The sequence below is a fragment of the Periophthalmus magnuspinnatus genome, chromosome 6, assembly GCF_009829125.3.
Source record: "Periophthalmus magnuspinnatus isolate fPerMag1 chromosome 6, fPerMag1.2.pri, whole genome shotgun sequence".
Classification (NCBI taxonomy): Eukaryota; Metazoa; Chordata; class Actinopteri; order Gobiiformes; family Gobiidae; genus Periophthalmus; species Periophthalmus magnuspinnatus.
The window spans coordinates 31,858,601-31,871,420 of record NC_047131.1 but is presented as its reverse complement, the minus strand read 5'-3'; the positions used below and the strand labels follow the sequence as shown (position 1 = coordinate 31,871,420).

Genomic DNA, 12,820 nt, shown 5'->3' with positions numbered 1-12,820 from the left:
TTTAGTCCTGGTCTAGTCCTGGTCTAGTCCTGGTCTAGTCCTGGTCTAGTCCTGGTCTAGTCCTGGTTTAGTCCTGGTTTAGTCCTGGTTTAGTCCATGTTCAGTCCTGGTTTAGTCCTGGTTTAGTCCTGGTTTAGTCCTGGTTTAGCCCCGGTTTAGTCCCGGTTTAGTCCCGGTTTAGTCCCGGTTCAGTCCCGGTTTAGCCCTGGTTCAGTCCTGGTTTAGTCCTGGTTTACTCCCGGTTTAGTCCTGGTTTAGTCCTGGTTTAGCCCCGGTTTAGTCCCGGTTTAGTCCCGGTTTAGTCCCGGTTCAGTCCCGGTTTAGCCCTGGTTCAGTCCTGGTTCAGTCCTGGTTTAGTCCTGGTTTAGTCCCGGTTTAGTCCCGGTTTAGTCCCGGTTCAGTCCCGGTTTAGCCCTGGTTCAGTCCTGGTTCAGTCCCGGTTTAGTCCTGGTTCAGTCCTGGTTCAGTCCTGGTTTAGTCCTGGTTCAGTCCTGGTTCAGTCCTGGTTTAGTCCTGGTTTAGTCCTGGTTTAGTCCTGGTTTAGTCCTGGTTTAGTCCTCCTCATGTGAGATGGTTCTTGTGGCTCATGTGGGAGATGTTCTTTGGTGCTGGTCCATGGAGAGACTTGTTCACACTGAGCTGCTTTAAAGTCTCTGAGCCACAGGAGCCACAGGAGCCACAGGAGCCACAGGAGCCACAGGAGCCACAGGAGCCACAGGAGCCACAGGACACATGTGTGAAGTACTTCCTGGTTCTAGTCCTGAGCAGCAGTGTTCTGGATGTTCTGGATGTTCTGTTCTGTCTTAAGGCTCGTTTGGAGACACCAGACTTAATTCACCATCATGCACACGTACAACGCTTCTTGTGATATTTATTTTGATATGGATTTTTTTATTTTTCTACACTTTTATTTAAAATCGTCGCTCTCGTGTCGATACCTGTTCACTCGCAGGAGGCAGTTTGTGCGGATCTTCGGTTAACAGGGTCAGATCGTCCACGATGGCCTGTAGATGAGTGGTTTCTCCCAACATCGCGATCTCAACATTCTACAAAAACAATAAAATAACGATAACTTTTTTGCTTTAACTTCTCAAACGTGTTTATTTTCTAACCAAACCTCACCACGACGGGCTGCAGGAGGCTGATAAACGCACAGTACCGGCTCCGCTCCTCCAGCAGCGCCCTCCTCACCGCCTGCTTCTCCGTCTCCTCCATCAGTAAATAAAGATCGTTCACGTCTTGCATAGCACTGTCCAGCTGGGGGCGCAGGTTTCCCCGGCCTGAGCGGAGATTCCGGCGCCGACGGGAACGGACGGAGGGAGGAGGAAGAACGAGAAGGAGAGGGAGGGCGAAGGAATGTTCAGCAGAGAAGGACGGGGATTTGGACGAGAATGGAATGAAGGGAGGATGACGAAGTGGGTGATGGAGAAAGAGAGCACAAAATTAGACATGATAAGGTTTAATCATGACACAGTACTGGAGCGAGCAGATGGTTTGTGTAAAATGAAACGACAAACACAGATCTTAACGAGGTGGAAGTCGCTGAAGGTTGAACTGGTCAAAATGATGAATGAAAAAAGGGGCAAAAGTTTGAAGAAGAAGAAGAAGAAGAAGAAGAAATGCAGAGAGAAAGCTGCAAGATGGAGCGTGTGCTGTTTAGACCCCGAAGGCATTTAAGTATTTTATTAGACGAAACTTAATTAAAGTTTAACAAAGATCGTTACCGCGGCTGCACAACAGGCTGTGAACGCCGTCTCCAAAGTTAGTAAGCACAAAGCAAATTGTTCTAGAAGGTGAATAATTGAAATGAGGATTATCAAAGCACAAAGACGGCGACGGGGGTCAGGTGTTCGGAGAGACGGGCAATTATTGAGTTTGAGGCGAGTCTGAGGCGAGTTTGAGACGAGTTTGAGACGAGTTTGAGGCGAGTCTGAGGCGAGTCTGAGGCGAGTTTGAGGCGAGTTGGAGGCGAGTTGGAGGCGAGTTGGAGGCGTGTTTGAGGCGAGTTTGAGGCGAGTTGGAGGCGAGTTGGAGGCGAGTTGGAGCCGAGTTGGAGCCAAGTTCGAGGCGAATCTGAGGCAAGTCTGAGCCGAGTTTGAGCCGAGTTTGACGTTTAAACTTGAGCTTGGGTTGTTTTAATCAGTCTGTCAGTGAAAGTCTGTGGTTTGGGCTGCGGTGGAACGTAACCGAGTAAAAGTAGTAAAATACTGCACTTATGTATACATTTTAGGTATCTGTACTTTACTTGAGTACATTTTAAAGAGGTAGTTTTTACTTCTTTACATTTGAGAGCAGTATTTGTACTTTCTACTCCACTACATTTCTGAACAGGACTGAAAAGTAAAAGTACTTTTTAATATTATTAACACATTCATAGTTTAAACAAAACAAATATATATAAAGTATTTTCTAGACTATACGTTTTTCATAGTTTAGTTGGGGGTGGGACTTGTTTTTTTCTTCATTATTATGGTTTTTTTTTGGATGGTGCGACTTATACTCCAGAAAATATGGTAAATAAAAGCAGCTGGAAAAACAATATTAATTCAGCTGTTTTTGCTGAAAAAAATCACTACATTTGAAGCCTTATAAGAGCTCAAAATATTTTTACTTTTTATTCTTTAAATACACTTTAATCCTTTTACTTAAGTAGATTTTTCATGTGATACTTTTACTTTTACTTGAGTACATCTTCCACCACTTTGCTTGCAGTGCAGTTGTGAATTTGGAAAAAGAAATTGGGCTTTTTTGTGTTTAACAGCAGTGATTAAAAGTCGGCCATTTTGTTTATGTTCATTTGGTTTTGGAATATTGATGTATATATCATATCGTCGTATATATCCACCTCTAAGTATTTTATTTTATTTTTACGCATATCTTTTTTAACTTTATGCCTTTATTTGTACTTATTCAGTGTTTTTATGTTGCATTTTATCACCAAAGAGAGTTCTTAGTTTGTGAGCTGTGTTCACTAACAAGAAAAAGTCTTTGGATTCTGATTCTGGAAAAGAGAAAATCAAATTGAAAATTGCAATTTTAGCATCAAAATCCATTTTATTCCCATCGTCAGTGAACGCAACTCCCAAACTAGGAAGCTCCTTTGGCGATACGGTTCAACATTTGAGACTAAAATGGTTATTTTTCATGTTCGATGTCGATATTTTGGAGCCGATACGTTGGACTGATTTAGATGATGACTTTATTTTTCTACAAACTGACCCAGAGCTCTGTTTCAGTTGCATAAGAGACACTGTAGTCCAATTTTGTGCGAGATTTGTGAGATTTAAAACCAATAACTGACACACTAAAAACTGCTAATATGAATAATTCAGGAATAAATCGGAAAAAAAATGTGGATTTATTTTATTTTTTCCATCTACTCGCATGACACAGAGATGACAGATGCTTCGGAGAACGACATGAACACTGAAAAGAATCAAAAGCAGCAAACATACCCAAGAGTTCTAACGTGGGACAAACGGTTGTAAGAAAAGAAGAAGAAGAACGAGCACAGGAGCAGGCGGGAGGGAGGGAGGGAGGCGGGGAGGGAGACAGGAGAAAACGTTAGCTCCAGAGTGACGAGAGCGCCGTGCATCAGAGCGAGATTTGGCAGAAAAAACACAAGAACAAGAATCATACGGAGCTCATTACATCAGTTAGTCGAGGCTGAAGCGAGAGAAGAGGAGCTGAAACTGTGCCAGGCGTTTAAGCTTGATTAAAACCTGCTATTTCTTATTCCGGACTCTAGATGGCGCCATTTCAGTGGCGCACGGAGCGGTCGAGCAGGGATTCTAATGTTTCCTCGTCACAAACAGGACCTGGAGTTCTGTTTTTTCTAGTTTTATTCACACATTTTTAACACAAAACCCTGCACGTTTAGGCTGAGTTCTTCTCTCAAACGCCTCTGAAAACACTCCACCTTGTGATGTCATCGTGTGGTGATACAGGAAGTGCTGCATTTTATTTTTAAACTACATAAAAAATAAAAAAAACACCTTCAGTACAATTATTTGGATCATTTCAGACCTGGAATTGCCCATTTCTACTGAATTTAAGGTAAAAAAAAAAAAAAAAAAAAGAGAGAGCTGTGAACTTGAAAACTACTTCATGACATCACAAGGTGGAACGGGGCATTTTGAGCTTTGGAGATGTAGACAAACTAATAATAAGTGTGTAAATGAAACAAAACACAACTCCAGGTCTGTTTTTGAGGAGGAAGAACATTATAACATGGTTTAAATGTCACAAGAGTCATTTTTGTGTATTATAGGACCTTTAATCACTTTATAGCCAAGTTAAAATGCACAAAATCTCACCTTTCCTGGCTTTTTTCTGGAGTTTTATCGTGTCTAAGGACTTCCTCTTGATCTCCTGACGAGACCTCTTGTATTCTGTAAATTTAAAAGTCAAATGAGAGCCGTATTTCACAGTCACATCCTTCTCGTCCGTGATCGTTTTCGTCGTCGTACCTTTGGCGTGATCTTTGTCCAGCTGATTGGCCGTCTTCTTCCACTCTTCTATTCGATCCTGGAGCGGCGTGACCAGACCCTCCATGAGAGCGCTACGGACGCACGGAGAAATAACACAGGGCTGAGGGTCATAACAAACAGCCGTACATCTGAGAAACAAAACACTTGGAGACGGTGAGCGGCGAGGGCGAGGGGAGCGCGGGGTTTGAAAAGCCTCTCGAGACGACACAAGAGGGAAAAAAACTGTGGAGAAAACGACAGGTGACTCTTACTTTGTGAAGTGGCGTAATTTAGCCTCGATGCTGCGGTGGCGCATGCACATCCTGGTGAGGGCGGAGCCGATGTCCCTCGTGGCACCTGGGAAAAGAACAAAACTATTACAGTGAGACGGACACAAAACGAGATGAGAAACACGCCTGATATCTCCTCTTGACTGGACGGAAAGGTGTAATTTACAGACGCAGCTTGTGCAGTTTCGATACCGATTCTGATGTAACAGCTTTAAGCATCTGACAAAACCCGATATCAACCGATACCAGCGCTTATATTCTAAAAAAAACATAAATGAAATAAGACAAAACTGCTCCAAATGTGTCACGAGGCTGGTGTCCATCTGTCAAGTGACAAAGTAAAACAATGAGACTTTCCTGGACGACTACAATCTGTAAATAGTTTTATTATTAAATGGATTTATTTGGATATCGACTGAATTGATATTTGGAAGCCGATATCTGATGCCAGTGTCAGATCGGTGCTTTACAAACAGCCTGATGTAACTCGGCATGAAAGGTATACTGTGTTTTCCGAACTGTAAGTCACTTTTTTTTTCAGTTTTCATAGTTTGGGCGGAGGTGCGACTCAAATATGTGCGACTTAGACTCAAAAATGTGCAATTTATACTCAAAAATGTGCAATTTATACTCAAAAATGTGCAATTTATACTCAAAAATGTGCAATTTATACTCAAAAATGTGCGACTTAGAATCAAATATGTGCAATTTATACTAAAAAATGTGCGACTTAGACTCAAATACTCAAATATGTGTGACTTATAGACAAATATGTGAAATATAAGTCACATCTAAGTATATCATTTCACACTGACAACCTGTCAACCCAAGTTTTTCTTCATTATTATGTATTTTTTGACTTATACTTCGGAATGACTTATAGTCCGGAAAATACGGTAATCTAGTGATGCATCGATTAAGTTTGTTCAGTTTCGATATCGATTCTGATACCCAAAATCTGTATTTACATCCTTAAAACTTATATAAACTGCTCCAAATGTGTTACGAGGCTGTAATTTATCTCTTAGGTAACGAAAAAACAGCTTTGTGTACATAAAAGTTCAAATATTATGAGACTTTCTGGACCGACTTTTACCAGTAAATAGTCTTATTATTGCATAGTTTTATTTGCACAGCCAGGATATCGTCTGGAGCTGAAATCCGATCCAGCCGATGCCCGTCTCAGATCGTTGCTGGTATAATCCTTTACTCTCGAGACAGTCACTCGTGGACATCCTGCGTGCGGCCTCGCGCTCCAGATAAAGTCTCCTGATTGATTTGACTCATTCCGATGTCTTACAAACAGCTTGAGTGACTCGGACGTAGTACTTTTCCTCTCAGCACAAGTGTAATTAAAGACGCTCTTAAATCTGTCTCACTAATGGAGCTCTGAACACTGTAATATCTGCTCGCTCTGATCCCGCTGTAATCTGGGCCACATAGGGCTAATCTCAGGGTCTCCAGCCACACACGCAGATAAGAGCGCACATCTCCCAGCATGCACCGCTCCATCCGTGTACTGCTGAAAAAACACTGGGTTTGGTGCACGTGTGTGAACAGGTGGTGCGGCTCCCCAGCCCCCACCTTTAAAGTCCTCTGTCCTAAAGGGAAAAGGAGGGGAGCCTTGTAAGGGGATATCCCTCTATTCTTCCCTGGCTGCTCTGCCTTTCCTGTGCTCTCCGTTTCCTAAACACCGAGGACAGACCCGGAGAGAGAGCGGCCCGCCACAGACCCAGAGCGAAACACCCAGAGCCAAACACCCAGAGCGAAACACCCAGAGCGGGACATGACATGGCACAGTATTAAACACGACGCTCCAGATGGGCGTCCAGTCACATCTGATCAAAACACAAAGTAGGTTACTGCTGTCGATACCGTGTCCCTCTGTACGACAAAAGACAGACGCGCTCCTCCCCTCGGCTACTGCAGTCACACAACGCAACCCCGGTATCTGCAGGACTTTAAAGTGACTGGAGTACTGCCAGAAATGAAGGAAAAGTACTCTGAAAATGTGTGTTTATTTACAGAATACTGCACAAAATACCTGCAGTAAAATGTTTTTTTGTAACGTATTCTGTTGCGTGGGACAATCAGAGTACTGCGCTCTGGATACTCTGGATACTCTGGATACTCTGGATACTCTGGATACTTTTACACACAGTTGCATTTACATTACAGTGAGATATCTTTATAAACGGCTTGAGTTTTGTCGTTATTCGTTCATTTATGTCTAATTAGAGATGAAAACACACACATACACACACCTACACACACACACGTACACCCCCCCACACACACACACGCACACACACTTCTAGAGCCGCGTTTTCTTTCATTCTCACTATTACCAAAACCAAAATTGCATAATGAAATACCGTTGTGTTTTCCTTTTAATTTTGAAAAGCGACAAAACCAACAAATTAAAGACAAACTGCACCAAAATACAATTACTTCAAATTACCATCCAGAATATGTATTTTCGTTACTTGTATGTAGTTGTTGCTGTATTTGTACGGGTTTGTAGGTGACAGCGGGGTCAAAGGTCAAAGGTCTTGCAGATGCACGTGCACCGAAGCTGAAAATAGCACGTGGAAAAAGTTCTGGCGCACAAAAAGGTTAAGTTAGACCCGCAGTTTTTGGGTTTTTTTTGTATATTTTTTTTTGTACGTGAGACGAGCGGCGGACACGGCCCGTCCCGGCACACGCGTCCCACGTGTGCAGAGGTGAAACCGCCCTCCTTTCGCCCTCCGTTAAAAGCATTACCCCTCCACTTCACAGCTGCAAATCGACTTACGCGGGACGGGCTGATGAGATGTGGAAGGTTAAACAACGTGGGCTTTTATCTCCATAACGGCCCCCGCTCAATGTCACCGTCCCGCGATACCTCCAGGCCCCTCCCCCTCCCCGCGGCCCCGCACACACCTGCCAACATCCCACATATCCTCGCTCGCTCTCTCCACTCCTTTTCCCTCCTGTCTGCTCCCTTCCCTTCCCACCGGAGGATCAGCTGACAGATACATCCTGGGAAGGGACACGAGATTCCGGTCTGTGTCCGAGAGTCCGCCGGCCCCTGCTCTCCGACCGGATGGACAGGGACAGACGGATTCACGCCCTCTGACCTTCACGAGAGATACTGGAGCGGACACAAGACGACAGTTTCAAATGTGATTTTCAGTACACGCCAGTTTGATCCCACATTTTTAACGCAGTAATGTTGGATCTCAGTGTGACTCTGAAGTGCTGTACGTTTGTGCGTTTGCTCCCCACAAAACACACGATGTCGAAGAAACGTTCTGGACTTAAACAGGACTAAACCAGGACTAAACCAGGACTAAACCAGGACTAAAACAGGACTAAACCAGGACTAAACAAAGACTAAACAAAGACTAAACACGGACTAAACCAGGATTAAAACAGGACTAAACCAGGACTAAACAAGGACTAAACCAGGACTAAACAAGGACTAAACCAGGACTAAACCAGGAATAAACCAGGAATAAACCAGTAATAAACCAAGACTAAACAAGGATTAAAACAGGACTAAACCAGGACTAAAACAGGATTAAAACAGGACTAAAATAGGACTAAACCAGGACTAAACCAGGACTAAACCAGGACTAAACAAGGACTAAACCAGGATTAAAACAGGACTAAACCAGGACTAAACCAGGACTAAACCAAGACTAAACCAGGACTAAACCAGGACTAAAATGGGACTAAAACAGGACTAAACAATGAGTGAGAGAGTTTAAACGAGAGAGAAATGTGAGAAAATGTTAACGCCTGTGTGAGAAAAGTGTATAAAGTGTGTGGTGAGGGGTTTTACAGACAAAAACAGAGAGAATAATGTAAAAAATAAAGATGAAACTTCACGGATTTCGACTATTGCGGGTTATTTTTTAGAATTTAACCCCCGAGATAAACCAGGGACCTGTGAATTGTGGAAGGTTATAGCCAGAGGAACAGTATATCTATAGAAACAAGGGCAAATACACAAAGAGGCAGGTTTGTGGAGATGCAAGCACAGGCACAGTAAGGACCCATGTTTTTCTAAGTTCATCAAAATGAAAAAAAACAAAAAAAACAAAACAAACAAATGTGCTTTTAGTTTATTCTCTTTATAGCTTAAATGTTGAACGTAACTCCCACGATAAACAAGGGACCACTGTAGTACTTCTGACAGACATCAGTTTTTTTTCAAACTGTTCCGAAAAGTTCAAAATGTTGTTTGTTTTTAGTTTTTTTTTAGGGGATTTTATTTTGAAAGGTCCTATGTTACACAAAACTAACTCTCGTGAGGTTTAAGTCATGTTTTAATGCTGTTACCTCCTTAAAAACATACGTGAAGTTGTGTTTTGTTTCATTCACACATGTTTGGAGATGCAGACAGAGAAATAATCCAGGATTACTCAAAGCTCAAAACACTCTGTTCCACCTTGTGATGTCATGAAGTGGTAGTTTGTTTGTTTTTTCACGTCAACAGCTCCTTTTACCTTTAGTTCCGTAGAAATTAACAATTCAAGAGCTGAAACGATCCAAACGATTCTAGAAATGAAGGTGTGTGGAGTTTAAAAACACAGCGGAGCATTTCCTGTATCGCCACATGATGACATCACAAGGTGGAACAGAGTGTTTTCACTTTGAGAACCTGAGAACTTATCTTAAATCTGCAGGTTTGTGTGTTAAACATGTAAGAATGAAACAAAAAAACACAACTCCAGGTCTTTTTTTTGATGAGGAAACGACATTAGAACAGATCAGAAAACATTTATTAGAAATATTTACACAAAAAAACAACGAGAAAGAGTTTAATCGTTTTATTCTTTTACGACATTTGGATTGAATAACGCGACGGTCTATGTTTTCGTCTGCGCTCAAGACCCTGGATTCTATCTGTTATTCCACGGCCAAAACGTAATGATTTAAACGCTTAAAAATAAAACCTCAAACGTTATGGAAACACAGATATTGATACTCCGCACTCCAGCTCCACGGAATCTGTTGACCTGCGTAAACCAGATCTGGAAATGTTATTAGGTTGGCGAGCCGGAGCGTCGAGGGCAACGGGAAAAGGGGGGGGGGAGCGGAATCAACGGACGGCAGAGCTCCACACGTGTCCGAGCGAAAACACACGGGAAAGAGCTGATTACGCAACACACCCGTATATCACAGGACCGAACGAAAACAACCAGAGCACGTTAGCATAGCGCTGTGTCGTCTGCTCCGTCGCTCAGGCCGATGGCGCCGGGGTTAACGCACATATGCTGTACATAAACATAAGCCTGTCAGATCAGCAGCGTTGTGGAATATGTGGGGATGTCTGTGGGAATGTTGAGCCCCCCCCATTTCGGGTTTTTGGTGGGAATTTTCATCTCTCTTACCCCGGATAAGTTCAGTGTGGTCTGGAGCTTTGGCGAGTGGTTCCAATCACCGCTCTGGTTCTGATTAACGCTGCCGGTCGCTTCGGGAAAGAGGAGTGGTTTAATAGCGCTGCTGCTTTACGAGGGATCCCCTGCCAGCGCCCGGGAGCCAGGAGCTACACCGCCGCAGGCCCTGGTTCTTAGCGAAAATATCTCCGTCTTTTGAGTTCTCCTGATTGAATCTCATTTCTTGAGCTGAACCGACGTCAGAAATGTGACTCGGTATAATCACGATGAAGTTATTTTCGTTAGCGATCGCCGTAAAAGTGCTCAAACCGCAATGTTTTGGTTTATAATCCCAGATTTCACCTAAAGCTGGACTACGGCTCTTTGTAAGTCGCTCCAAAGCCACATCCACTCCGTACGATCCCGAGGTGAGCGGCGGCGAGCTCTTACCCCGCTCTGCTTCCCGTGTCAATAAAGTACTTTTGGGTAGAAAGGTGAAGAATATTATTATGGTAACGTTTCCCAGAAAGTCGAGTCTCCTTTTCGGACTAAAGCCGGAGCTACTGAGCCGGAGGAAATTCCATCATTCATGAGACGACGCTCCTGACTCACCTCAGCCGCGGATTTAACTGTGGAAGGAAGAGACACTTAAGACGACTGTCCGTGCCCTTAGTTCATCCCTTTAAGTGCAGCCGAGTGGGACCTGGCAGGAAGGAGGGCAAGAAGGAGGGCAAGAAGGAGGGCAGGGGGCAGGGGGCAGGAAGGAGGGCAGAGGGCAGGAAGGAGGGCAGGGGGCAGGGGCAGAGGGCAGGAAGGAGGGCAGGAAGGAGGGCAGAGGGCAGGAAGGAGGGCAGGGGCAGAGGGCAGGAAGGAGGGCAGAGGACAGGGGCAGAGGGCAGGAAGGAGGGCAGGAAGGAGGGCAGGGGGCAGAGAGCAGGAAGGAGGGCAGGGGCAGAGGGCAGGAAGGAGGGCAGGAAGGAGGGCAGAGGGCAGGGGCAGAGGGCAGGAAGGAGGGCAGGAAAGAGGGCAGGAACGAGGGCAGGGGGCAGAGGGCAGGGGGCAGGAAGGAGGGCAGAGGGCAGGAAGGAGGGCAGGGGGCAGAGGGCAGGAAGGAGGGCAGAGGGCAGGGGGCAGAGGGCAGGGGCAGAGGGCAGGGGCAGAGGGCAGGGGCAGAGGGCAGGAAGGGGGGCAGAGGGCAGGGGGCAGGAAGGAGGGCAGGGGGCAGAGGGCAGGGGGCAGGAAGGAGGGCAGGGGCAGGGGAAGAGGGCAGGAGCAGAGGACAGGGGGCAGAGGGCAGGAAGGAGGGCAGAGGGCAGGAAGGCGGGCAGAGGGCAGGAAGGAGGGCAGGGGAAGAGGGCAGGAAGGAGGGCAGAGGGCAGGAAGGAGGGCAGGGGGCAGAGGGCAGGAAGGAGGGCAGGGGGCAGAGGGCAGGGGCAGAGGGCAGGAAGGGGGGCAGAGGGCAGGGGCAGAGGGCAGGGGCAGAGGGCAGGGGCAGAGGGCAGGAAGGGGGGCAGAGGGCAGGGGGCAGGAAGGAGGGCAGGGGGCAGAGGGCAGGGGGCAGGAAGGAGGGCAGGGGCAGGGGAAGAGGGCAGGAGCAGAGGACAGGGGGCAGAGGGCAGGAAGGAGGGCAGAGGGCAGGAAGGCGGGCAGAGGGCAGGAAGGAGGGCAGGGGAAGAGGGCAGGAAGGAGGGCAGGGGCAGGCGACTGGAAGGAGGAGTCTGTCCTGTCAATGTGACTTTTTTAGTATTGATACTCGCTCAAGTCCATCTGATTTTAGTATCAGTTAATATCGGCTTTCTGATTCTTCTGACAAACCTAATTAATCTAAACTCAAAGCAAGAAAAAGAAAGCGCTGATGAACAAAAGTCTTAAATTGCATCATCTACAGAAGAAGAAAGTCCTACCTAAAGTCAACACTATGTTTTACAAAACCTCTTTAAACAAAAACTTTTCTAACTTTTATTTTCTAACACCAAACAAACTCGAACCAAAACTCTCTTAACCTTTCGTCAAATCCTCCTTTTAACTCTGAGTCGATAGAGTCCACAGCCGAGATCTGGAGACGCTTCTGTTCCTCAAGTTTGTATTTGAGCCGGACAACGCAGTGGGACAGAGGAGGAACGTATCGAAGTAAAAGTACTAAAGTTTAGCCATTTGTACTTTACTTGTGTACATTTTTAAGTGGCTACTCTTTACTTTTACTTCACTACATTTTATTTTTGTGTGAGACCTGCTGAAAAGTCTTTAACATGTTCAGAATTTACCTTTTCTCCCTGGCATTTAACACTCACCAGACAGGACATCTTCTTTTAGTTGTATATTTGTTTTTGACTTTTACGAGACGTACTTTGCACAGCTGAAGTACTTTTTAAACGTTTTACGGACTTAAACGTAAAACAAACATATTTAAATAAAAACTGCTGCAAAAAACAATGGATTGGGCTGATTCTGTTGAACAAAACAGCACAAATCTTTATCAAAATCACTCAAAAATGTGCTTAAAAATGAAAAAGTAAAAGCAGTTTCCGCAGCTTTTGAGCCGATACTTTAATACTTTTACTCAAGTCGATTTTCTCACGTGATATTTTTACTTTCGAGTATTTCTTTGCTCCGGTAGCTGCACAAAATGGCGCGCTTCTTCCACCACGGGCTGAGGTTTTATAAATAAAACTCCTGAGTCTCTGGAGGCGCTGGT

The 12,820-nt window shown here is 45.1% G+C and overlaps 1 protein-coding gene across 2 annotated transcripts in view; it reads right to left on the bottom strand.

Annotated features, from left to right (window-relative positions):
* mtss1la (MTSS I-BAR domain containing 2a) overlaps positions 1 to 12,820 on the bottom strand; it is a 46,699-nt gene that overhangs the window by 9,700 nt on the left and 24,179 nt on the right. For both annotated transcript variants that reach the window (XM_033967829.2, XM_033967828.2), the window contains exons 4-8: positions 4,742 to 4,826; positions 4,470 to 4,561; positions 4,317 to 4,391; positions 1,123 to 1,280; positions 939 to 1,046 (exon numbers count right to left, since the gene is read on the bottom strand). In XM_033967829.2, the coding sequence (XP_033823720.1) occupies positions 939 to 1,046; positions 1,123 to 1,280; positions 4,317 to 4,391; positions 4,470 to 4,561; positions 4,742 to 4,826 (518 nt within the window). The remainder of the gene's footprint in view (positions 1 to 938; positions 1,047 to 1,122; positions 1,281 to 4,316; positions 4,392 to 4,469; positions 4,562 to 4,741; positions 4,827 to 12,820) is intronic.